The 25,333-nt window shown below is 44.4% G+C and overlaps 1 protein-coding gene across 1 annotated transcript in view; it reads left to right on the top strand.

The window, feature by feature from the left end:
• SH3PXD2A (SH3 and PX domains 2A) overlaps positions 1–25,333 on the top strand; it is a 266,448-nt gene that overhangs the window by 159,505 nt on the left and 81,610 nt on the right. The window contains exon 6 of the mRNA XM_082052261.1: positions 8,505–8,533. Within this exon, the coding sequence (XP_081908387.1) occupies positions 8,505–8,533 (29 nt within the window). The remainder of the gene's footprint in view (positions 1–8,504; positions 8,534–25,333) is intronic.

The raw sequence follows: 25,333 nt of genomic DNA, 5'->3' as shown, positions 1-25,333 counted from the left end.
GCTGCACATGAGAATGATTAGTTTTTATTACCTTGTTTTTATCACTCAGCATTTATGCTATAAAGACTATAATAAAGTGACACATGCTTGGTCATTGTAAGACAGAGATAAATTTAGCCTCCCCACAAGGGACATTCAAGGTCGGTTTAGAGGAGGTGAAGAGCACCTCCACCCAGAGTTCTTGCTAAGGTAAATACATTTTTCTGTCCTGTGAAGAAATTTGCCATCTGAAGGAATAAACAGGGTAAAACAAAAACAGATGAGGATGTGACTCTTAGGCAAGATCTTGTTTTTATACTTCTTTCCAGGAAAAGGCTTGCTATAAACATTCATGTTGTCTGTTTCAAGGCCACTGGAGCCTCGCAGTAGAGGATCACATGGCGTTAGCTCATTGCCCCCGTGTCCTGCAGCTTCCAGGTTGTGCCGAGCTGTCTCTCCCTAGTGCCTGACAGACTGGGCTTTGCTGTCAGATCACCCTGCCCTGTATCTCTCAGCCTGGTGAAAAGCTGAATGTGTAATTCCAAAGCCCTATCTTCCTCCAGGAGGATAATTCAATCATAAAAAAATATAATTGTGAAAAATTCAAGAGGCTAATTCTGCATTTCTTCAGCCTGAGCCAAATACTGAAGTTGTACGCTGGAGCCAAGTGATCAGCTTCACTGCTGAGGAATCTTGGGACAGAAGTCTGTGACAGTCCCCAATCATTTAGGGCAGGGGTGGGGTGCCTTGAACGCATCTCTCATCCCTCTATATCCTTTCTATGCAAAAAAAAAAAAAAAAAAAAGAAATGGTAACAGCCGTACCCAGCCTGTGGGTCTGCATGAGGCTGAGCTGGTCCATGGGGATGTGGTTTGTCTTAGACCTGTTTGCATTCTCTGCACCTTGGAGCAGGTGGCAGAGCTCAGGTTGTGCTGTGTGGGGCTAATCTCAAGGCTTCTCTAAGTGCAGAGCAGAGGACACTGGTCTTCCTTGTCCTGGACCTGCCTGGATACAAATCTGTGGATTCAGGTGCAGGGAGCATTGCTGGAGAGGACACAGTGTCCATGTCCCTCCAAGCTTCATTTGCTGTGCAGGCTATGGTTACTGGTGTAGGGAAGATCTCTTCTGCACATATAGTAGATTTTCCAGTGTTGCGCTTGGAGTTTCTCAGAGAGAACTTGGGCTGACTTTTACTTGGTTGGTTTCAAGGGAGCTGTCAGAAGTCAGCACTAAATAAGGACCACCAGCTGGGTCCTGGTGAGCCACAGTGGGCCACCAATTGTTATGTGATGCTGAGAAAATCACTGCAGCCTAACCAGAAGTATATAGGATATAAAGCTCTGCTATTTGCTCTATGCCAACATTACAGTCACGCTATGAAGACAACAGAAAGGTGGCAGGAAGGCAAAATTCTCTCTTTTGTGTTTTCTCCTAAGGCGCTGGTTGCACAGCAGTGGCCTACCCTTCTTAACAGCAAGCAGAGACCACTTCCAGCCAGCAAGAAATGCCTCGGTTTGAAGTCAGGTCGCCAGATTTTCCTCTTGCCCCTCGAGTCTCTTTTGCTCGCGGCAAGGAATTCTGGAGTCTTGGGACCCCCACAATGGGGCCCTTTCTGACAGGGCTGGAAAGCTCGACCTCTGCTCAGAAAGGACAGATTCATGTTCAAGAGGGTTCCACAATGCAACAATTTATATCAGGAAATGAGCAGAATATTTTCTAAAAAAAAAAAAAAAAGGAGGAAAAAGGCCTTCATCTGTTTGTTTGGCTTGGGGAAGAGATCAGCTGTGCTTTTATGTTTTCAGAGAATGGAGTGCTGGAGGGTGAAAACATATAGCTGTATGCATCCATGTGTTTGTGTTCCTTATGCATAACATATAGAGTTAATTTTGCTTCATCACATGTCATATGGGTCTCAGAGCTCAGTGGGAATGGAGATGCTTTCATGCACATGGTTAAACTTTTGCACTCTGAGTACAATGAATAAAAATTTTAACCCTGCACTCTCCATATAGCTCTGGTGTGTTTGTACAGTATTAAGGTGTTTGGGTGCTTCTCCAGCCATAGGCCTTGGTGACAGGCAGGCACCCAGTGACAGTTCTCAGTCACACTTGATTTTGTGCCTTGTCTCAAACAGAAAATGTCAGTCTGGCTGCTGAGGAAAATCAGAGAGTTTCAAGATGCAAATATATTCTCAATGCTCAGGTTTCTGTACACTTAAAGAGCAGTAGCAAAGTATTTTTGTATTGGTTTACTTTAAAAACACCGTCACAGAATCTGATAGCAGTGCTAAAAAAAATAGTGGAAAAGTGGTCTTCATTACTGACTGTTAACCGTATGAGTGTTGGGAAGGAGAGAGTGCACCTTCTTGTTAAAACATTTCTGTGCTTTTGATCTGCTTGACAAATCATTGGCGATTAAATGATAATCCGAGTTGTTTGTTTGAAATGTCATGCATCTGCACCGCAGCCTGCCCACACCACTAGGGACTTCTAGGAATTAGGGAGCATGGGAACATAAATGCCTCCAATGTATTTAAACATGAATTAACAAAAGCCAACAAATACAGAACTATTTTTATTTATGTATTAAAATGCTCTAGAGGATACAGATTAACCTCCATTACTCAGGGTTTGTCACTGTCTCGTCCCCTTTGGACAGCAAACACTGAGAAACAGACAGAAAGATGATTTACTCTCCCTTTAGCTTCTGTCTCGTCTGATGAAATGTCTGCTGTGCAGCTCCCCCGGCCCAGCTCCCTCGGCCCAGCCCCTCCATGGGCCTGACAGTTCCTCATGCTTTGCAGGCATGGTTGAAACTCACGGTTGTCTGGAATCTTTGCTAAATGAGTTGAAGCCAAGCCTGCCTTGCTGCACTGACAGGCAGAGGCCTGGGCCTAAAAGGCGATGTATCTGGGAAGGGAGGAATCCCACAGAGTGAGCTTGCTGGGTTTGCTGTCCCGTGGCAAAGGGGAGAAGCTTTTAAAAAGAGCCTTTGCATTGCAGATACTGCAGGGATGAGGTCCCCTGACTGAATAAATGACCTCTGAGGAGGAGCAGGAGCCGAGTTGCAGCCTTGCAACACAGCAGCTGGTGCAGTGTTGCTCTGCAAACTTCCCTGGTTGCAGCAGGAGGCCTCTGCTGACTCACTGAATCTCCATGGTGGATGCAGGAGAAGCCTTCCATGCCAAAATACAAATCAAATGGAATTAGAATAGTGGCTAAGGAGAGAGGCACACTCCATCACAGACACATCTAGTCACCTCCAGTCTTCTGCTCCTCTTGGAGCATTTCTTAGGCTTTATTGAACAAATGTGAGGACACTTCTCATTTGTTAAACAGCTTCCCAGTTGTGCCACTGCCTGTTTGTTGATATCTGTATGTATTTAAATAGATGGAAATGGACACATGCACACATCAATGTTTATTAACTCTCACTGAATACAGCAGCAAAGAAAGGGTGTGCCATAAAAATTTCTATAACATTGTTAACATAAACCTTGTAATTAAATCACATTGCAGGTAACATAAAAATTCAATGGCAGAAAATATTTTTATGTTTCGCAAATGTCCAGACTGACTGTGTATAGCTGAATGTGATAACAGGGCCATCAGCTTTATAGCAGTGCTCATCGTCTTCACATTCATTGCTAGCATTCAAGTGAGTAACGTTATCCTGGTGTAATGCTGATGAGAAAGAAGCTCCATCCTCTCTCTCCATTGTTGTTAAAGCAAGAAGAGTGAGTCCAGCTTGTGTGACATGTTGGCACCAGTGATATTTTAATATCGTTAGCAGCAGGACATATTTTCCTTGCCAGTAAAGAGGTTCCATGTCAGCTAAAGGTGGTGACCCACAGGAAGACTTTAAACAAAATCACTATATTCCGATATCAAAAAAGGCTAGAAATATGCTATTTTTGTGAAAGGCGTTTGTTAGAGTATGGAGTGATCCTGGCTAATGAAGAAGGGACCTGCCAGAGCTATTTTTAATTCCACCTGCTGGGTTCAATGCTGTTCCTGTAGCTATGGCTAGAAATGAAATTAGGATGGTGATGTCTGTTCTCATATAAAAAATGAAGAAGAATGGAAATGTGTATATGTGTATAAAGATAAAAAGATAAAAAGAGCAAGAGCTGAAGAGAAAATGAGCTTCCCTGTGTAGCTGCAGGCATGACATTCATTGTACCTTTCCTTAGAAGGGTTTTTCTTCTGCCACGTCAGGTCTCTTGTCTGATTTAAGGGCTAACAGTGTGCCAAGTGCAGCCTGTATTGCAGGAGAAGATCAGAGTTTCTACTTGGAAGCTGTTTCAGTTAAGAGAAACCATTAAATAATTTCCTGTATTATCTTGGAGACGTAATCCAATAGTTCAGCCTTACACTAATGAAAATAGTGAGGCTAAGAAGTATTCACCTTCTAGATCATCACTTGGGAGAGGGGAAAGATATCAATGAATCACATGTGAAATAATAGGGCATAAAAAATAAATATGGAGTCAGGCAGAGCTCCTTGCTGCTGCTGTTGCAAAGCAACAGCATAGGCTTTCTTCATTAGCAGAAAAGAATATGCATAAAAAGAGCACTTTACCCAGACAGATTATTTTCTATACCCTCTTTGCTTTCTAGTTCAGCAGTGATTTATTTTCCCATCCTCACTGGGAGGAACAAGTTTTCATTTTCAGGGTTTCATTGAGGAGATGAAGATTTTATTTCAAGCTCCATTTTATTTGATATTGCTTTGTCCTGATTTTATGAGTGAAATGTCAGTGTACCGACAAGCAACAAGACAGGGGGACATGGCATACATAGACTTCAGGAACACCAAAATCAGAAGCCATTAAGACTTGACTTTACAAGTTACAGAAAGAATAAAAGAAAAGATGAAAACTTGCCCAACAGATTGATTGATGGCTTTTTTTTTCTTTTGTGAATTGAGGAGTGGTGGTGATTCAAATATATATTTTGTAATGATAATTTAATTTCTTCTAGCAGGATGATCTTGTCCTTAAGACTGGAAGCTTAAGACTGGAAACTAAGACCGGAAGTTGTAGGTTCAGTTGCCTTCTTTTACTACAGCTCCACGTCAGTGAAGTGTTTAATACACCTTTCTCCCATCATATGTTTTTCTTTATAAATTTTGGGCAGCATCCATTTCTTTCTGCAAATAACTTAATTGAATGAGGTTCCCGCTTCATTTTGGTCTTCATTTGGATTTTAAGAAGGACATTTTAGAAGCATAAAATGCCGTGGTACCCAGGACCTGGGGGGACATCCTGGGTGCTCTATGGGAGCACTGTGAGGTGGGGATGCAGGAGAAGACCCAGTGTGTGCTGGCTGAGCATGGGGCAGCAAGCAGGAAAGGTGTCTTGTGCCTCCCTTTGTGCCGGTGTTCCCCAGGGCATCCTGGTTGTAGACAGTGGCATAATGCAGTTATAAGCCTCATGCATTGAGAGGAGAGTGAAGCAGAGTGGGGCGTTCCAGAGTTTGAATACACTCTGGATCCTCTGGTGGTGCTAGTTATGCTCCTGATCTCAGAGGGACATCCCTGAGAGCTACTTGCTGCTTCACCCTCATGTAGCTGACCCTAAATCACTCAACTGTACATTTTGCAGCAACAGTAAGGGGCTTTTTCCCTCTTCAAACTAATATAAAGGTTTGTTTTCACCATTCACAAGCTGTGGGAGAAGCAATGATGGGCTTCGCTGGACCAGAGCTACTGGTCCACATGAACAGTTACTGTCTCTATTGGCACCATGTTTGCTGCTGACCAGAAATGTGGCTTGCCACATCATTTTGAGAACAGTGGTCTGTGCTTGCATTAGTGGTGTGATGTGGGATGTGTCTGCCCGCTGCAGGGCTTGTGTGAGGAAACCTAAGGGCAAGTACATTTCCATAAATGATGTGATTTTACTGTGTAAGAAATGCCAGCCAGATGAGAAACTGGAGAGGGAAAAAAAAAAAAGTGTAAAAGTTCTTTATTAAGTAATACCTCTTATCATCCCATGATTTGTGTGTAGAAAGAAAAAACAGTTTCAAGATTTTGCCTTTTTAAAAAATCTTTACCTTCTTTAAATTGCATGGATGAGTCATGCTTTAGAATTAAAGAACAAGCCTCGTTTAAAAGCTTACTACAGTCAGTCACACAGCCCTAAAACCAGCTAGAGACTGGGCTGAAAGATGCGGGAGAACATCCAGGATGGAGGATTCTGAGCATTGTGGCGTTTTGTCTCTGGTACACAGCAAGATCGTGTCAAAATTGTCTTCCTCCACTGCACTTCCCAAACCTGGGTATTGATTTTAGCCTGATGTGGTGAGCAAAGATGTTCAGCAACATTTTTATCCATTTTTGGTCGCTCATTAACCATATCAATTCCTCAATATCCCATTTCCAGTTGGGTAGATTGTGTTATTTTTTTTTAAGTGGCAAAAGGAGTTGGGGTGTTATTTTTTTTTGCAACTTCAATCAGGGTGAAGGCTATTCCATGTCAATCTAATGCTGCTTGTCTTCACCCTGTTGTGCATCCTCTGTTCATCTGGAGCCTCTCTCAGGATGCTTGTGGGGTGTCCACAGCACGGCTGGCTGGCAGGAGGCTGCCATGGAGACGTGCACTTCTGGCAAAGCCTGGAAGGATGGTCTTGTTTATCTTCTAGGGATCATGCCCAGCTACACTGTCCTCCCAGGGTCCTCATGGGTGCTAATATTTGCAAGAGCTGGGTGCAGCCTTTTTGTGCGACACAGAGAGAAGTGAGGAGCTGGGAAGACCATGTACTGCCGAGAGGAATCTCAGCTGAACCCAGCGCAAAGCTGCAGGAATGAGAAGGTCCAGGAGCTTTGCTTCAGAAAGCCGGGACAGGTGGAAGGGATTGAAGTGGTAATCAAGCCAGTGCTCAATTGAGATACTAGGTTAGAGCAAATTACACCCGTGGATCTCAGCAGAGTTTCACCCTCTTGCCATTTAGTGCTGTCAAAAGAGAGGCAGTTCAGGGCAGGACCAAACACAGATTTTCACATGCCAAGAGAGCTGTATTTACAGTGACCACAAAGCTCCAGGCTGGCATGGGAACGGAACTCGGGCAGAGGACTACATTTCGGGTATTGTGCCTTCCCTCTCTCATTCTGAGGGGTCTGTGTTTTGAGCACCATATAGCAGGCATTATATTTGCATATGATATCACTTCTGCAGAAGAAGCACCCTATTCATGAGCAGTACCATCTTCACATCAAATACAACTACAGGCATGGCTGACAAAACAAGCATTTAATTGAAATAGAAATGACACTGGAAAATTCAAAGGGTACAAAAATCTCCCAAGTAGTTACTACTCACTGAAAGCAAATTCTAGACATGTAAGGCATGGGATACATGCAAATGGTGTGAGAAAGATTTTATTGGTAGACATACCTCTCATACATATGTCGTTTCTTCAGGTGATCCCCCAAACTCTCTTGAAAGTACATACACAGTTTGGGACATTCCTTCTGTGATCCGGCTGGCGCACACAGCAAGCAACAAAACCCCCATTCCTGGCAGCCTGACCCCCAAGAATTTAGGGGCTGTTGCCTGCCCCCCGGTGGGATTCCTGCAGACACAGCCTGCCTCTGCAGTGGGTTCACAGGGCGGTGTTCCCAATATCAATGCCACCGGGTGTGGCGTGTGACCGTGCCCACACAGCGATGCTGTCCCTGCCAGACCTGCCATCCCCAGGCTCCTGCCTGTGCAGACCATTTCAGAGCCAGGACTGAGAGGCTCCCGAGAGCACCAGGAGGAAGCACAGACACAGAGAAGTGTTTCTGTCCTCGGTTCTGCTTATCCCCGATCAGTTCTCACAGCTCCCTTCTGTAATTTCTTCCCACTTCTGCAGCAGCTGTTTGAGCTTTCAGCTGTTCTGCCACGAGCAAAGGTGCCGGCATCCATTAAATCACTACAGAAAAGTAAGGGCTCATTCCACATCCTGGAAGAAGGAAGAAAGGACAAAGTTTGTTGTTGGCGGTGGTGTTTTTTTTCCCTTGCAGGAGATAAGTAGCTGTCAGAGATAACTAGGAGGGGTCTGGAGGCTGTGCACAAATTAAGTAGCCTCTGAAAGGAGAGGACTGCAAGCAATGTCCAATAAGCCCGTAGCAGCTGCGCTCCTGCAGCAAACAGTTAATATTGTCTTTCCTCTCCAGGGGAACATCAGGGGTTAATCCAGTAGCTGCGCATTTAATAGCTCAATTTAAAGGGGAAAAAATGACACCCTTCTCCCCTGCCTTGCTGGTTGTGGATGGTTTGCTCTGTCTGGTTGATCACATGCTCCCCCAGCCCCTGGTGCTGCAGAAGCCCCAGCTGCTGTTGATGATGATGGTGATGAAGAGCCGGTGCTGCCCAGGACCCATCCTGGCCCCTAGATGCCCGGCAGTCCTCACCTCCTCTTTAAAGGAGGGAGCACACAGAATGAGCCCTTGAGCATATGGGTGGAAATTTGGGAGGTACCTGTTCTCTCACCACCATTTCCAGCTCTAACCATGTCTATTTGTTGTTGTCTTTTTTTCAGGGACTATGGATCTTCAAAAAGAAAATCAGGTAAGATACCAGACTTTTTATGTAATGCATGACTACAGAGAGGACCTTCCCCCTGCTTCCCCCCCTGCCCAGCTCTTTTTAAACCTTCCCGTTATCTTGTGGTGCATGAAATTGTGTAGCAGTTTAACTTTTAGTTGCTGAAGCCTGCTGGAGACAGGCATCGGATTTTTTCCTTTGCGCTGCGGAGGAGAAGAAACCAACGTTATATAGCATTGCAGTTAAAATGACTGCTCTTCTCCAAACGTATTTTTACAGCTCCTTCTCCAGGATGAGATGATAATTGTATTAAAATGCTTTGGTTTATTTTTTTTTCAAAAGTCAATAACTCAATCCTTATTTGAACACACAGTCAAAAGGCAGCTTGAGAGTTCAAATTTTTTTCGGGAGGGAAATAGAATGTTTTTCTGATCTGAATATATATTTTTTTCTTTTTCTAAAAGGTTTTGGTGAGGCTTCTAATGCAAAGTGTTTTCAGTGCCTGTGTTTGGGCTGCTTCAAAGGCTCCAGCTCAGTGTTTTGTTTTTAAGATCCTGGATTCAAATGTCCTACAAAATCCTGATTTGAAACTATGTATGTCCAATTTTTCCCCTCCCATTGTAGCTCTTAGTGATTTTTACAGATGTGTTTTCAATAGGGGCATGTAATTATGGGCCTCTGGGGTTGGCTGCTCTGAGCTGGATGTGTCAGGGCTTTATCTTTTATTTTTTCCCCTAAGTAGCATTGAGCACCTGCAACTCTCATTGGCTTCTTTTTGGACTCTTGGGTGCTCCAAATTGCATTCAGGGCATCTAAAGAGAGGTCTTTCGAGCCAATAGCACCTCCTGGTTAACTCTGGCCTGTGTGCAGGGGAGGGGAGGAATTTTTGTTCTTGCTTTTTAAGATGATAAAGAAACACTGCAACATCTTAGTCCCTGGGAAAGAAGGGAAGATGAATGTAACACACTGGACTCCAATGAACATCACTGTCTAGATTGATTTGTTGGTTAATTATGAGAGCTTTTAAGCTGTACACCTGTAATAAGCTGAGCGATGCACTACAGTGAAGCTGTTGCTTGACCCTGACATCCTGTGCTTCAAATGGCTGTTGCCTTTGCAGCACAATACTTCTGGTACCTTTCCCTGAATTTCCCTCAAGTGTGTTGCGGTAATGAAGAGTCAAGCATGGTACAGAGTGCTGACCCAACACAATAAACTAGGGTACGCTTAATCTTCTGAATTTTCTACAAAGCTTCTAAGACCTCCTGAACGTAATATTAATGTAATATTAAGTGAAGTGTTTGTTCACAATAGACTGTGAATTAAATTGGCAGCAGCACCTTCTTTAGAGAGACTGACTGGAAAGGTCCAAGTGACTCAGTAGAAGGCAGAGCTGAGTGCGGGAGCTTCTGTCTCAGTGCAACGTCCTGAGCACTGGGGACTTTTGAGCTTTGTAAAGATCTTTGAAAAATGTTGCTGAAGTCTCTGGGGCAGCTTGATTTAGCACTGACCTAGAAGAGCACTAGGAAACCATGACAGCTTTGGGTTCAGTGTACCAGTTGACATGCACAGGAGTTGCAATAATCTTGCAAGAGATGCAAGGAACTGTTTTGGGAGTCTGAGAAACTGCTCTTCCTCCATTCTTGTGGTGGGGAAGTAGGGACTGATCTGTTGTGACATTGGGGGAAGAGGGATTCAGTTGAGTCAGTGTAGCTGAGATGCCCTCTGTGGATGCTGCCTTGCTGGGCTCTTTGTTGGCTTCCTGCCCTGAGCATCCCAAGTGACACACTCATCCGTCCCTGTGAGGCATGGGTGCTTGGGTTGGGCTGTCCCACCTCCCTGTGCTGCCAGGGCTCCTTTTGCAGGTATTTCCTTCCTCCTCTCTGTGTCTTGGTGCTTGGCTGCTCACACAGCTGGGGCTTGGAAACAGTGGGGTTTAGGGATGCTTTTTCTCCTCTTACCCTGTACAAGGAGGAATGTGAAGCAGCTCTCTGACCAAAGTGAGCTGCATAAAGGGACTCTGTTCTCGGCCATCTTCTTGCCCATTTTTAGAGTGGTTAAGGAATGCTTCCTTCTGTTCGAAGCTCGATATTGTGGGAGTGTGCACACAACAAGTGAAGGAATATGCCAAGGGAGTTGGTAGTTACAGCCTCTAACAAAGACCAGCTTTATGATGCCTGAACAAGTGATGGGACAAATAAGCACAGAGTTCCAGGGTGTGCCGTGAGACTCTTTCTAGATAACAAATAGCTTTGAAGCATAGTTTTCTCTATAGGTACAGACACAAATCTGTCTTTAAACAGGAGATATATAGGCACTTTTAAGCGCAAGCACCTCCCAACAAATCGGACCTGCAAACACATCTTCTGTCTTGACCAGAGATGTGCTGGAAGGAGGCTTTTGGGTGTGAGCACGGCTGTCCGGCAGAAATCCACAGCTGCCGTGGCTCAGGCGTGTGCAGGCACGACACAAGCGTGGCCGATTGCAGAAACATTTGGGGAATGCCTCTGACAGCCAGCGTCACCTCTGTCCTGCCCTGCGCCTTGCTAGAGTGCACGTCTAAATAGTCCTGTGCTCTCCCTTTAGATCAGGGAGAAATTGGATAAGTTCAGATTTTAATAGGAGTTATGGAAACATTTATTGCTGCAGCTGTAAACATTTGAGACCTTCTGAACCAAATGCAATGGCATGGCACATCCTTAAGTAAACAGAGGGGAGTCTTGCACTGATCTGGAGCATCTCTGCATGCCAGCCCTGCTCCAGGCTTCCTATTGTGCAAAGTGCTATAAAAACATGCAGCCCTTCACTTGGATATGATCTAACTGTAAATGTTTTAACTTGCAGTCAGCACAGAGACCTGGAGCTTCACCGAAGCAGCTGAGATTCTGTGAAGGCACAGGTGTTTGCTGTGGCCTCAACTGCCACATGTGCTGTTACTTTGAATTTGTGGGGTTTTACTTGACATGCCACAGAGCTGCATCAGAAAGCTGCCTTCATATTTCCAGGCAATTGAATTGTTGCTCTATGACCATCTGTCAGTGCTGAAGAGACCTCAGTACAACTGTAAGGAGTTGTTATCGTGGACATGTTCTGTACGCTTCCAACAAATGGTCTCATCTAGGTCTCTCCAAAGACCCATGGTAGCAAAAAGGGAAGGAATTACTTTTCAGATTCCAGTTTGTTGATCGCATTAACCAAGTGAACAGCAACTCATTTGTCACCCAAAGTAGGCATTACTTCTACGCAAACATCCATTGTGTGGTTTTCTCTGCTCAAATCAAAATAAGGGCAGAATTGCTACAAGTCTAGTAATGGATATTTGCATGGTACATTACAAACCACAAATTAGGTTAATCCACTCTGTAAACCCTACCAGCTACCATCTGTGCATGGTGAACTAATTAACCCTTGAGACATCTGCTAATCCTCATAGGGCTTGTAAAACCAGTTGGAGTATGTTTATCCCCAAAGATGTGCCCCCCGCTACTGCCTTGCTGGCTAGAGCAAGTTTCAGACCCTGGAGTAAGATGATCTTGCCTCTTGCCTTGCTGAGAATCTTTCTTGGCTGGTTTTATGCCAAAATTTTTGTTAGATTCCCCAGTCATGAAACTGAAGCAAGCAGCTGGGACCTGGTGTTTGGTGGCAGTGGGGAGTTGGTGTGGGCTCCACAGCTTTTCCACAATGAGTGCCAGTGCTTCCCCAATTACTGAGAGGGTTCTCCTTGCTAATGGTGGGACCAAACCGAGCAGAAGAGATGCTGCTTCACCTTTGCTTTCAAAGCTAAGGCATCACCACCAGAGGATCTCTGCCACCTGCCTTGTAGGCAGCCAAGCCCTTGTGCCTGCCACTTTCAGTGTGTGCTATCAGGAGCAATGTTGGCCACCCCCTTCTGAAATCATAAAGAAAAACTCTAGTGCTTGCTCACTCCCACTGCTCTGACTGCCCTGCTTACTGCTGGGGACACAGATGGCTTCAAGCTGCTGCTCAGGGGCTTTCTCTAGCACCTTATTGCTGTGTGGTAGGATGCTCCTCCAAGTGAGATGGAATAAATTAAAAAAAAAAAAAAAAAGTTATGGCTTCATCAGTATTGCGGTGTCTCTTTTCTCCAGTTGATCAAATCCTGTCTGCATCAGCCTGGCTGTACTTTGGCTGAGTCTGCCAGCTGAAGTCTTATTTAAGTAGCCTCTGTAATTGAGCACTTAAAATATTAATGTAACATTTTGGTCCAAGCCAATGTTGCCTCAGTGAGGATGCTGATGAGGCTTGGCTCCCTCAGCAGAGAGAACTATCCTTCAACTTGGTTCCCACATCCCATTTTTGGACTAGCAGAGTATGGCAGCACCCAGACAGCAATCTCCGCTTCCTTTCCCTCCTGTATTGTAAAACTAGGAAGTAAATGAAAACTTCAGAGTCCACTGGAAGCTACTTTTCAAACTTTTTATAGAAACATCTGTAATGCTTTCTTTTCTCTCAAGGAGGAAATTAAATAGAGTTGAGAGAGTTGTAACAATGACGGAAGTGGGGCCTCCAAGTAAAAAACAAGTAGGTCATTGTAATGACACCAAGGGACCTCGTGGCTCGTCACTTTGTGGGATGGCTGCCTTGGGCTTATGGGTGGAGCTGACAGCAAGAGTTGATTCTTTAGCCTAATTATTCATTACTAGGGAAACCCTCTTCCTCGCTCTTGCACGCTGAGGATATGTGCTCTGTCAGCGTTGGAGAAGTGCCTTAATTGCTCTTTTTTTGAATTGTCAGGGGTAGCTTTTTCTGCTTCCTTTGTAATTATGAAGGGAAATGGCTTAACTTTTGGCTTTTTCTGCTTTTACAGATGAGCTATGCTCATAATTTGAGAGTTTAACCTTTCTGGTCCTGCCACACTGTGTGTGTCTTAAAGCTCCATGGCATGTGTCATTTTTTTTTAAAAATAATTTTTATAAACGAGCTTTATTTTCTTAACTTCAGTTTGAACTGCCTCCTTTGAGGCGATATGGAGAAAATGAATGGTGTGTGCTAGCCCTTCTGTGCTTAATCATTCAACGGGGTCACGGATGTGTGAGCCGTTAGCTGGACTAGCAAGGCTGTGCGGCTCGAGGTGGCTCTACCTGTCACAGGACTGAGGTGCTCACCCCAGGGACAAAGCTTTGCTGGCACAACTGTGAGTGTGGAGCCCTCTGTCAGCTTCATAGCCCTGGAGCAGGCATTTAACTGCAGAGGAGTGGACATACAACCTGCAGCCCTGGCAGATATTTTATTATAGTTGTGGGAGATGGCTGCAGTGGAGGGGGAAGGACGGGCCTCTCCAAGACAGGCATGGTGCTGCCTTTGCTCTGCTGTAAGGTTGTTGAAGTATTGATGGGATGTTATCTGGAGTGGTGTATGTCCTTTTAATATTAAAAGAGCTGTGGACACAACTGCTAACGTGCTGTAGGCATGCCTGAACTTGCTCAGTTGGCTGTTAAATCTGTCTTGATTTTCCCCTCTCCGCTGAGGAAGCCTGAACCTTTTAAATGGGTTCTCAATGGGGCCAAATTGAAAAGCCTGTAACTAAAGACGCTGAAAAATCCAATTAACTAACATGGTGAATCCCAGCATGAGACAATGCCTCTTCTGTCAGGGTGGTGACTGCAGCAGATGTCTTGGGGCTACCTGCATTGAATGCCTGTGTAACAAAGCAGGCAGTTGGTTATTGCTTAATGAAGCCGAGCCCAGGTGATAGCAGCAAAACTAGAATGTGTGTTTTAACTCAAATGTTAGTTTGAGTCATTCTGCTCTCATGGTGTTTGTCTCTGGAGTCTGTCTCCCTATACTCCATCTGAAAGGAAACCTTTAGCTTGGAAGGTTCAATTTTTTTTTTTAAAGTGGTGAATGGGGATCTAAGTTTGTCCAAGCTCATGGCAAGGGCCCAGGAACATCTTAAACCATGTAGCTTCAGCTTGGTGTCTTAATCCTTGTAAGAAATCTGCGGTATGACATGATCCCTGCAGATTGAAGCATGTGCATGTTTGTGTCCTGATGAATCACACATGCGTGCTGTGCTCCTCACATTGTTTTCTGCAATTAGTGCAGGAACAGGACGGTGGACTGGCTCCTTGGTGCCATGTGCCCTGTTGACTGTGGCTGGACTAGGGAGTTTGACAGTTGCTATTTTGTAACTTCACAAACATGTACTGACAGGATTGCTCTTGATCAGAAATCAGGATCTGTTCTTCCATCATACGATTAACCTTCTTGGCTGTATGTACTAATTACTGCATGGAATTCAGAAACAGCAGATGCTGGCAGAACATTTTGGTTCTCACATAGCTTTTTTTCTTCTTTGTTTTTTCTTAAAAGAAGGATGAAGGATTTAGTAATAAAAGAAGGGTAGAGTAGACAGAAGCATAGCAACAGAGGACCAAACAAACTTTAGCATATAATTACTGGGGTTGTACATCTTGGGCCTGGTTTTGGAAGGAGTTAGTATTTAATTATCTTAATGTGCGTCCTCAGGTTAGTCCTTGATGACTGAGCTTCCTCTTCTCATGATGGAGAATTATTCTTCCCCATCTAGTGAATTTGCTGAACTCTAACTTATTCAGTTTATTGGCTTTTGCCTGATGCACCAATTCCCAAACCAGTTCATTTTCTTTCCCAATATTTTTTTTAAAACAAGCCCATAAGTCTCTTTTATTTTATTTTTTTTTTTAACAAGTTCTTCATATAATTGACCGAACATCTACTCTGTGTCTTTTCCAAAGCAGGGCTATCGCTCTGTGCTCAGGTGCATTGGCACAGAGCAGGATTTGAGGAAGAGCTTCAGGTTAGTCAGGCAGACTTAATCTTTTCGCAACGTCTGTGTGTGTGTGTGACCCAATTCTGCATCTTCCGTCAAGATGTGAATCTGTCCCCTTCAGTCCCACACTCCAAATCCAGACTGTAGTATCCTGGCAGGAGGAAACTGATCTCACACTTCTTCTTGTACACCATATTTTTAAAGTCACTTTTCAAACTGAAATGCTTTGGACTTCTGCCTGAGGCTACCGAAGAGCAGATAGGAGGCTTCGTTCTGCACTGCCGCAGTTTTCTGCTGAAAAGACACATGGCCCGTTAGATGTACAGGATCACTGTCTTCTGGGTGGCCTATATGCTGGGGTGGGAGGAAGAAGGGGTAAGAGAGGAAGACTCATTTGTGTGTTGTATGCAGATTTTGTTTTGCTCCTTGGCTTTTAAGCTGAAGTGTGGGGACAGGGTACAGGATTAGGGGAAGGAATGTGTTTGTGCTCTTCGCTGTTCCCACTTCAGCACTGATGATGCACAGAGCCTTGTGTTAGGGACAGAGGGCAGGGAGACTGAGGGGCAGGGAAGGGCTGCAAGTATGAGGTGTGTCTCCAGCACAGCCATGGCAGAACAGCGTGCTGCACCCCTGTGAATACCTCAGAGTGCCTTCAGCTGAGTGCTGAGAAAGCAATTGGTATCTCAAAGGATGTAGTGACATTTCTTGTGGGTTTTAAAGAGTTCTCTCTTCTCCATCTGCTCCCATTCTGCCTTCCTCCTCAGTCTGTTGGTGGCAGATGGTATTAACACTGCCTGCGTGGGTTTGTCCTTTCTTGCACAGAGCAAACTGTGTGGTATTAGATTCTGAATTTAGCATGTTAGATAAGGCAGGTAAGAAATGTTCTTGGGAGCTGGAGTGGAGGGTGATGATCCTCAGCTGTTGCAGGAATCCATACATAGCACAGACGGGTCTGGCTGGTTGAGGGGAACAGAGCTCTTACCCGAGTGTTTCGGATAACTTAGTCTCAGGCTGGTGAGTACCTGAAATTTGAATCTCTCTTGTGAGAAGGAAACCTAGATGGTAGAGTTCATGTCCTTAGGCTGTTGAGAGCACTCACCCCTAAAACAGCGTTCCCTAAGTGCCTCCAGCTTTGTGCATGGTTTTATACCTGTCACATTCTGGCTGACCTGTGTCCAGTCTGTGCAACAGGCAAAATCCTCACCAGCCTGCTCTGGATGGAGTGGTTCATCTAACCAGAGACAGCTGGAAACTTTACTTATAAGGTGTTCAATTGGCCAGCTCAATCTACTGTCAGTTAAAACAGGCTGTCTGGACATGCCAATGCTGTGGTATGTTTTCTGTGCTTGGCAGCGTGGCTTCTTCACAATGGGATTTGTCTTGCTCTTTTTCCTAGCCATGAAAGAATCTGAGTGTGAATGCATACCTGTGACTTTCCAAGTGCAGCAGCTGGGATTTCTCTGCCTTCCTCGGCAATGTTGGAGGCTGTTTTTTTTCCCTTGGAGGGGTGATGCTCTCAGTTTGTACAGCTGTAGATGTGGATTAGTGTTCAGATACTCTAGGCACTTCTCAGCAAAACTGGGAACTGCTACAAAACTGTATGTGCAGGGGCTATACCACTGTGATCATGTGGGAAGCAGTCCTTGCTTGCCATGTGGAAAGAGTTAATATGAGCTATGGCTGCCAGAACAAAAACTAAACAATCCTGGATACTTCTAGGTTTGCGAATGGGATTAGGACAGGCTTTTGCAGAAGTAAACACAGTAGAAAATTGGGACTAAGTTTCTTTTACGTTTGTGCTTTTAGAGAGGACGAAGGACTATAAGAGGCTGTGGAAAAGCAGTTGGTGAGCGTGTCCCTGTGCAGTTTGTCGAGACCACAATCCTCTCATCGCACTGCTCTGTTCCAACTCAGGAAAGGGCTCTCTGGTTGTGGATTTCTCCCCTGCAGGAGTGAGTTATCCAGATGATGAATTTCTGAGGCACGCTCGAGTCACGTGAAAGCCAGATGTGAACATTTTCCAAGCAGTGTGTGTGGGTCTGGTGTACACCAGGCAGCTCTGCTTACGTGGCAAGTAGAAGTGGTCTGAGATTGGTCTGCAGCCTGGTGCCGCGGAGGCGAGGAGCCCCAGCAGCTCCCAGAGCCGCTGCTTCTGCCGGGGAGCGGAAGGTGCTCGCTGGGCCCATCACTGTGGCTCAGCACATCTGCACCCACCCCCTGCACAAATGCAGCGCCTCTTCCCGAGTACAAGCCCTGCACAGGCTGGTCATGATGGGGCTGAACTCAGTGAATAGGACTAAAATTAAAGGCCTTATTTAATGCCTGCTACCAGTTCTCTTACTCGTACAGTTCAGCTGCATTTTTTGAGATGTAGCCCTTTAAGATACTGCCTCTTGAACATATGGCATGGGGAGTGGAGGTGATGTTCTGCTTCCAGTATATAGAAGAGGATATATCTCTGCAGAGAGGTTTACTTTAAAATGCAGTGTCCCAGTAGAGAAAAAGTGATTAGATCTCTGTATTCTTTCAAGCATATCTTAAAAACGCTTGCTTTAAACATGATGCTTCAGCATATCACAGACATAAGAGCAAGGAAAGTTTATTTAAGCTGCTCTGGTGGGGAACAGGGGTGGCTTCTACTTGCCCAGCAATCACAATAACAAATAAATCTGTCATTGTTGTACCTAGGAAGTGAAATGGCTGACCAGGCCCACCCTGGGTCAGGCACTGGGCACAAATGTTATTTTTGTTTAGGTCCCTCTGGAGCCTGGAGGGAGAAACATCAATGGTGCGGTTCAACAGGGTGCCTTGAGCTCTGGTGTTTGAAATGGATCAAAACACTTGCAGCCTTTCTGTGCCATCCTCCCATTTCTCTGTCTGTCTGTTGTTCTCTGCCTAATTGAATGAGTGAATTGTGTGAACTAGGAATGTGTGAAAATGGTTCCAATTCTGATAAAGGCTCCTCTGCATTTTTCTTTCCAAGCTACTTTGCAGCCACATTATAGAGCTACATGTACACTCTGTATCAGAGTAATTCTCTGTTAAAAGTAACAACTTCCATTCCTGGATGAGGTTAGCAACACCAAGTGCCTCTGTCTCCCTCCCATAGTCTAGTGCTATTGCACCTCGTTGCCTTCCCGTTTAACCAGTGTCAAGCCTCAGCTGAAGGGGAAGGGGCTGGAGGAGATAAACCTGGAGACAGGTTGACAAAGGACGATCAATGGGTTTGGGGGATGAAGGGTTTGGAGATGGCTCACAAGGGTATGGTGGCACAATGAGCATGGTGCTCTGTCTGCAGATGGGATCAAAAAAAAGCCCCACAATTTTGGGGGTCTTCATTGAAATTCCTGCTTTTGTTTGTATAGATGGCCAGCCGTACCTTGTCAGGTGGAGGAGTTTGTTCCTCAGCTTGTCTGAAGAGGGCAGAAACAAACCAAGGAGGGGAGAAGTGGAAGTAAAATACCAACAAGCACCTCTGCAGGACCCAGAGGAGGGATTAAATAGACTGAGCCTGGCCCATGGGGTTCCTTACCTGCTCTGGGCAGAAAGGTGTTCCACCTGAGTGTCCAGGACAACTACATGGTACCTCAGTTATACCAGCTCATTGGCAGGCTTCACATCCAAAATCTAGATTGAAATAAAGGCTTAATTTCTCTTTGCTGTTCTGCCCCATGTCATGAACATTACACTGAACAAGGCTCTAGGCCACCTTTAAGAAATGGCCCTTTCTAAGGAACAGCCTGGTCAGTCCATTTCTTGCTGACTTGTCAGATACCACTGTTGGGATGAGAACACCCCTATTCTTCTCTTAATGCCTTTTATTTAAACTGTGATGAGTAGAAAAAGCACTTATTTTCCCCCACTCCAGTCTGAGGAATCACTGCCAGTTACTGGACCACCAGTGAAGTTTTCTGAAGTGGAGTACTGATCGTTGACTTCCCAGGAAGCCAGTATAGTTTGAGTTTAGTCTGAGATTGTACTGCTTAGTCTCTTTTTACTCTTCCAGTTAAGACAGGAAGGGTGTATGTCTGCAAAATGAATCTGCAAAATGCTCAGCTGCACTCACCCCTGTGGTCCTTGAATAACTTGAGACAGTAGTACCTCCTCATGGAAAGGACTAATGGCCTACAGAATTGAGCACAGTTAGAAAGGGGCAGTCTCTTTCAGATGTTAGCATCTCTTCAGCATGGCTTCTTGTTCTTATAATCCTTTTCTCAGTATTTTAAGGTGCATCTTAAGAGCTGCAGGGAGATTTTGGTATTCCCAGGTGATGTTTAGGTTAGAGCTTCATGAAGACAAAGGAGTTTTATTAATTAAATAGACCTAGGACTGTTATCTCCTATGGAAGGCAACTTCCATAGAACAGATCATGCCTGTATAGTTAAGATCTTTTTACCCTCCAAAGCAAGGTAGCCACATCTGGATCACTTGTTGGGACTTGTCTTTGGCCCATGCTAACTTCAACTACATGTAGAAAACATTTGCAGCAAGGGCTACATGGCCAGAGCTACAACCATGCTGAGACTCATGACAAGTATGATCCAATTCCCCAGAATTACTGCAGGAAAATTGTTGGGAAATATGTAGCTTAACAGGTTAGAGAGCTATATAGACACTAGTTGAAAAAAAAAAAGTTTGTAATAAAGATCCCTGATAGCGTCAGTGATATGCAACATGTGAATCTTCAAGGAGATGTTCCTGCTGGCCTTTACCGTAGTATTAAATAACAGATGCTAGACTCAATGTTGAACTGAACATTTTAAGCAATGTCACTGACAAAAAGAAACCTGCATCACTAGCTACTGCTCAAATGCCTGTGGAGGAGCAGTTCTGCTCCTGCTGGACTGGGACCCAGCTGGATGTGCAGTACTGATGTGAACGATGATCTTAAGGACTTTTTGCAGCCAAAATGATTCTATGATTCTAACCATGAATGTGGCATCTCCTGGATTTTGGTAGCTTTGAGCTCATGCATGCAACTGTAGACTGACTCTGCCTTCTGGAGGTTTTCCTTGAAGTTTGCTCTGCTCTAACTGCACACAAGACAAGTAGTTTGCTGCTAAAATGAGTGGGGCTGTATCACAAGTGTAAAACATTGGTCCTCAGCAGTCTGGTGCCTGTTCTCTGGCCAGTGGTGGAAAGAGCAGCAACCGAACCTGTGTCACTGGCAGCAGAAAAGCCTCTGATATCTAAAATCATCTGTTTCATGTGTTTCATATGCTGCAGCAACCAGCTTAGTTATATCTTTAAAGGCTGTGCCTTGCCAACTCCTTCCTTTCCTTCCCCACCTCAGAAGCCCAGCTGACCTATCTGGGGGTTGTCCACCTCAGTGGTGGCCACCCAGATGAGATTGGGTTCAGCAGCTGCTTCCAGCAACACGCCTGCTCAGCTGCTATTTCTATGCAGCGCAGCTCTGACGGGCAGCCTCCTCCATGCTTTGCACAACCACCTCGGCCCTGTGGTTCAGCTATAATTTATGGACCTGTGTTTCTTTTGAGCTTTTAAAAATAATTCCAATCAGAGGGGTTTGTTCTGGCTCCAGCTGAAGCCAGCAGCAAGGGCAGTGGGAGTTGGTGTTAGGAGCAGAATCGGGACGCTGTTGCCTTAGGAGTGGCTTGCTTTGAACAGGCAACTTTAATTTCCCTTCCAAATACTGAGATTTTCCCCCCACCTCCAAGTCATCTGAGACCAGCCGGCGCTCGGCTGTGCAGCGATGGGGGAGAGGAGAGGCAGGAAGCGAGGGTTTGTTCGTTTACCGTTACCAATCCCTTTGGAAACCGGCTCCAAGCCCCATGCAGAATTCCAGTAAAACTCTGTCCTAAAGGGGAAACCCAGGACTGTTCAAAGCTTGTGTTTTGTTGGCTCGGGCACAGTGTGCTTCTGGGGCCTCTGACCTCCTCCCTGTACCCTGGCTCCCTCTGCGGCTCTTCGTTTGAGCTCTCTGTGAAGTGGAATCCATCACTAATGTCTGATATTTTTATTATTTGTAGGGGGAACTCTTAGAAGCTGGTAGCAATTAGAGCTTAAATGTCTTGGAATAAAAAAAAAAAATCCCCAAGAAGGCAGTTTAATGCTAAGCAGATGTGCAGGAGCAGCTGAAATATGCTCGCTGTCTTCTGCTGCAAATGCAACCCCATCCACACCGAGCTGCTGTCAGGCTGGGGCAGCTGGGAGGTGCTGCTGCTCTTAGGCAGCTTCTTGGGCTGGGGAGCCCACCTTGGGGACCTGTGGGATTGTTTACCAGTTAATACTTAGATTTCTCTTTTGTTCTGGCTTAGACCAATGGTTTTGTTAAGGATAAAAAATACTTTGTTTAAAAGGAAATTTTAAGAAATTGATAGTAGCTAACAGAATTGGTTTTAGGGTGAGTTTGGTTCCTTGAGATCTCACATGGGGTGTTTGTAGATACAAGTACTACAGATCTAGATTTAAACTCCCTCTCTTCTTGGGCAAAGAGGTCCAGGGTTCCCCTAAGCTTCTGTTAAGCACAGCTTATTCCTTCTATCTTCAATTGTTGGCTGTTTCAACCTTTTGCTGCCAGCTTGGATTGGGGCAAACTGTTTGGAATCTTTCTGGTTGTTCACGCAATACATCTTCTGCTTTATTTATCACTGCCATATTCAGGTTCTTCTGTCTGGAAAAAGATCTGACAGTTGACTGAAGTTCATAATCCTGTTCCTGAAGGCAGTGGAAGTCTATTCAAAAGCTAATAGACAAGTTGCTGACAACAGCTCCTTCACACCCTTTCCCGTGCATGTCCTGAGTCTGTAATAGAAACATTCTGTATATTTCCCCCCATAAGCTGGAGCACAAGTTACTCTGCCAGATGATTTCCTGTTGTACTCTACCAATGCAGAGCCCTTTTCTTCTTTTTTTAAATGGCAACACAAAGTGAATTACTGTAACTTACCCCAGTGTGTTTTGTACTGTTTTGTGACTGTGCAGTGCATGAGTTTGTGAGTTAGATGGTTGGAAGACTTCAGGTTTTTCTCCAGACTGCCACTATTGAGAACTTACTGAAAAGTAAGCAAAACACCAATCTGAATTCCAGTTTTGCTCTGACACAATGAAAATTATGTGCCTGATCTAAAGAAAGGATTCCAAAACCTCATTGTTCCTCTAGTGCTGAGGAAACACAGCAATGTATTTGTTGGACCTCTGGTTTCCAGGGAAAAGGTTTGAAAGCTGTTACTTATGCTTTGTATCATGCTAGCAATTTCTCAGTTACATACGTACTAGAAATCTATTACTTATTTTTGGCTGCCTTTATGATATTCTGCCCGTCAAAAGACAATAATAAGTCAAATAGACAAAGCCACTGGTATAGCTTGTCCCTCTCTTCAGGTGACCAAAGGGTACCTCTTTGCTGTTAAACTGGTGGGTCCAGAACTAGGTTCCACATTGCAGATGAGTTTTTAAACTTGCATTTTGGAATTGTTTGTTAGATTTTAGGAAATTCTTAGCCTGGCATACAAACCACCTCTTCTTGTCTCGTCTCAGAGGCAATGTGAGAATAACAGCTGCCCTTCTTCTCCCTCATCCCACAGAAGGGGAATGTTTGCTGGTTCTTATTTTGAAATGTGGGCAAACCTGCTAACTTTTAAAACATGCTCCCAGTGTATTAAAAAATAAAACAAAACACTTACCATTTTAAAATTATTCCCAGAATCCAAAGCCAAGTATTTACACCTCATTTCATGGCGGGGAGAGAAATCTTTTGACTTTGTTGCTAGCAACTCTGTTAGCTTTCTCCTTAACCAGGTTTCTGCCTCATAGTCATTGAGTAAAAACTGGTGTTTCTAGTTGTACTTTGAATGTACCGTTATTGGAGCTTTGTGGTCTTTTTTTGTGGAGCATTATTTGTCTATTGCTATTTTCTTTAATGCTATTCCAGGGTAACAAAATGCTTGTAGAAACTTGCATGTGTTTGCTAAGCTCAATCTCTGCAAGTTGCGTGTTGGTCTTTTGGGGATCATTAACAGCTGCAGAGCTAAATACTTTTGCAGGTCTGAGGCTTAATGAGTCAAACTGTCTCTTGGTATGCATTCCCTGTTCTATTGGGAATAAGCTCAGGCCATATCTTATTCCAAGATCTCAAAATTAGATCACTACTGATCAGTTTCAAAAGTTCTGTAAGTCTAAAACACAAAAATTAACTGGATAGTACTTATGACTTGACCGTTAACTGAGTCCCCATCATGCCAACACCACTCTCTTAAGAAAAACTTTCTTTCAAAACTGTCTTGACTAACTTTCAAACTTTCTGATATGACTGTTTTCTTGTTTCTCTAATTATTTTCTCTTTTCATGGCTGCTGCCTTCTTGGATTTCAAGTTTGGATGTCCAGTTTGTCTGAGACTCCAAAAAAGAGTGTCGCTTCAGGTAAATTCTTGTGTCTTGGTGTTCTGCATGCCATTAAAGAGAGAAGCATGTAGTTCAAACTGTGTGTGGTTTCGGAGTTGTCTTGAATGTGAATCTCTGACAGTGGATGTCCTGGACCTGTCATCTACTTGTGTATTGTTTTTTCATGGTTGATGATTTTAATAAGGAAGAGCTTTTCTTTTCTGACTGCTGCCTCACCTTGATGTTTCTCCTCGCAGTGCATAGTATTTTGCTGTGGTGTATCTTCCTTGCCCAAATCAAAGCCATAATTCAAAGCAGCTTCCCCTCTTGCAGTGGGTTGACCCTGGGCACAGCTAACTACCTGCATAGCTGCTCTCTCACTGTCCCATGTGGGACAAAGGAGAGCACAAGACGACCAAAAGTGAGAAATCTTGTGGGTTGAGATGAGGGAAAAGAACATGACTCTGTTCCTTGTTCTTCTGAAATGCTCTTGTTTTTCCATGTTTTGTTTTGGTTTTTTTTTGTGCGTGTTTTTCTGCTTAACAGTAGGAATGGCTTTATATGGAAAACATGGGACTCAGAAAGATGCAAAATTTTCATGGGAGGTTCAGACTCCTTATCACCAGGAGTCAAGAATAAGTGAGCAAGGAAACAACTTCTAGGTGAGGCATCAGGATCTGGGGAGAAGCAATCCAATCCAGGGCAAAAACTAAGCTTTATAGTATAAGGAATTGGGACTTCTCCTGAGTAATTAGTGCATTTCTTCTTCAAACATTCATCATCTGACATGGAATACAAGAGAAGAGGTCTTTTCTTTCTTCAGACTTTGTGAAAATTGTCATGAGCCGTAGGCACAGTGTCAGTACAAGATGCTGGCCTGGTCACCCAGGTCAAGTCCACAGATAGGTCTTAAGGCAATGAAAGATGGAAACACACCCCTACTGCTTTCCATACCTGATTTGGTAAATATTCAAGTTTGTGCCTTGTTCAAAGTATGTGAACAAAATCCCACCATCCTCGTTGGATGAGTGCTTGTGGTTTCAGAAATGCTATCCTTGACGAAAGTTGAATGTATTCCTGGGAGTTCTGCATAATCTTAGCGGAGGAGGTCTAACTTCATGGTGATAGTTGGATATAAAAGTGCAGAAATACCTGAAGTATTCAGTCACAGGAGCCTGGTGGTTGGTAGGTCATCAGGTAGTTCAGACAGAACGAGACTGAGCAGCAGAGAAACGTGCTGAGGAGGAGACAGAAGAGGTGGTGTCACTTGGAAGGAATGGCAAGAAGGCGTTGCATTACCTGGCTGAAGTAGAGGTTGGGTTTCACTGACTCTCTGCATCTGTTGGGACTGTTTCCTGTTGCTGTATGTAAAATGACAAATTGAATGCCAGGGCTTTCATCCTTCTTGAAGGGCAAGGAAGTGAAGTTTTTAATGGTTACAAATTTCTTCCCTTCTGTTGACTACTTTTAGCTAAACGCCTGTTGCTAATTTGGCTTCAAAAATCTGTGCATGATGATAGGCCAAATATAAGTGATTAATTGGATTGCATAGTGCCAGAGAAGGTGGATGTTGATATACAATCCTGCTCACAAGTCTTCTGGAGCATCTGATGGGTTCTTAGCTCCACATGCTGTTCCAGTTCACATGGCCTTTCACTTTATTTCTCATCCAAATTATCCCTAGTTTCCAGCACAGCTACTCGTCGTTC

The sequence above is a fragment of the Streptopelia decaocto genome (genome assembly GCF_964273445.1).
Source record: "Streptopelia decaocto genome assembly, chromosome: 5".
NCBI classification, from domain to species: Eukaryota; Metazoa; Chordata; class Aves; order Columbiformes; family Columbidae; genus Streptopelia; species Streptopelia decaocto.
Note: the sequence above shows the minus strand (reverse complement) of the source record. Positions and strands in the feature narration are given on the sequence as shown.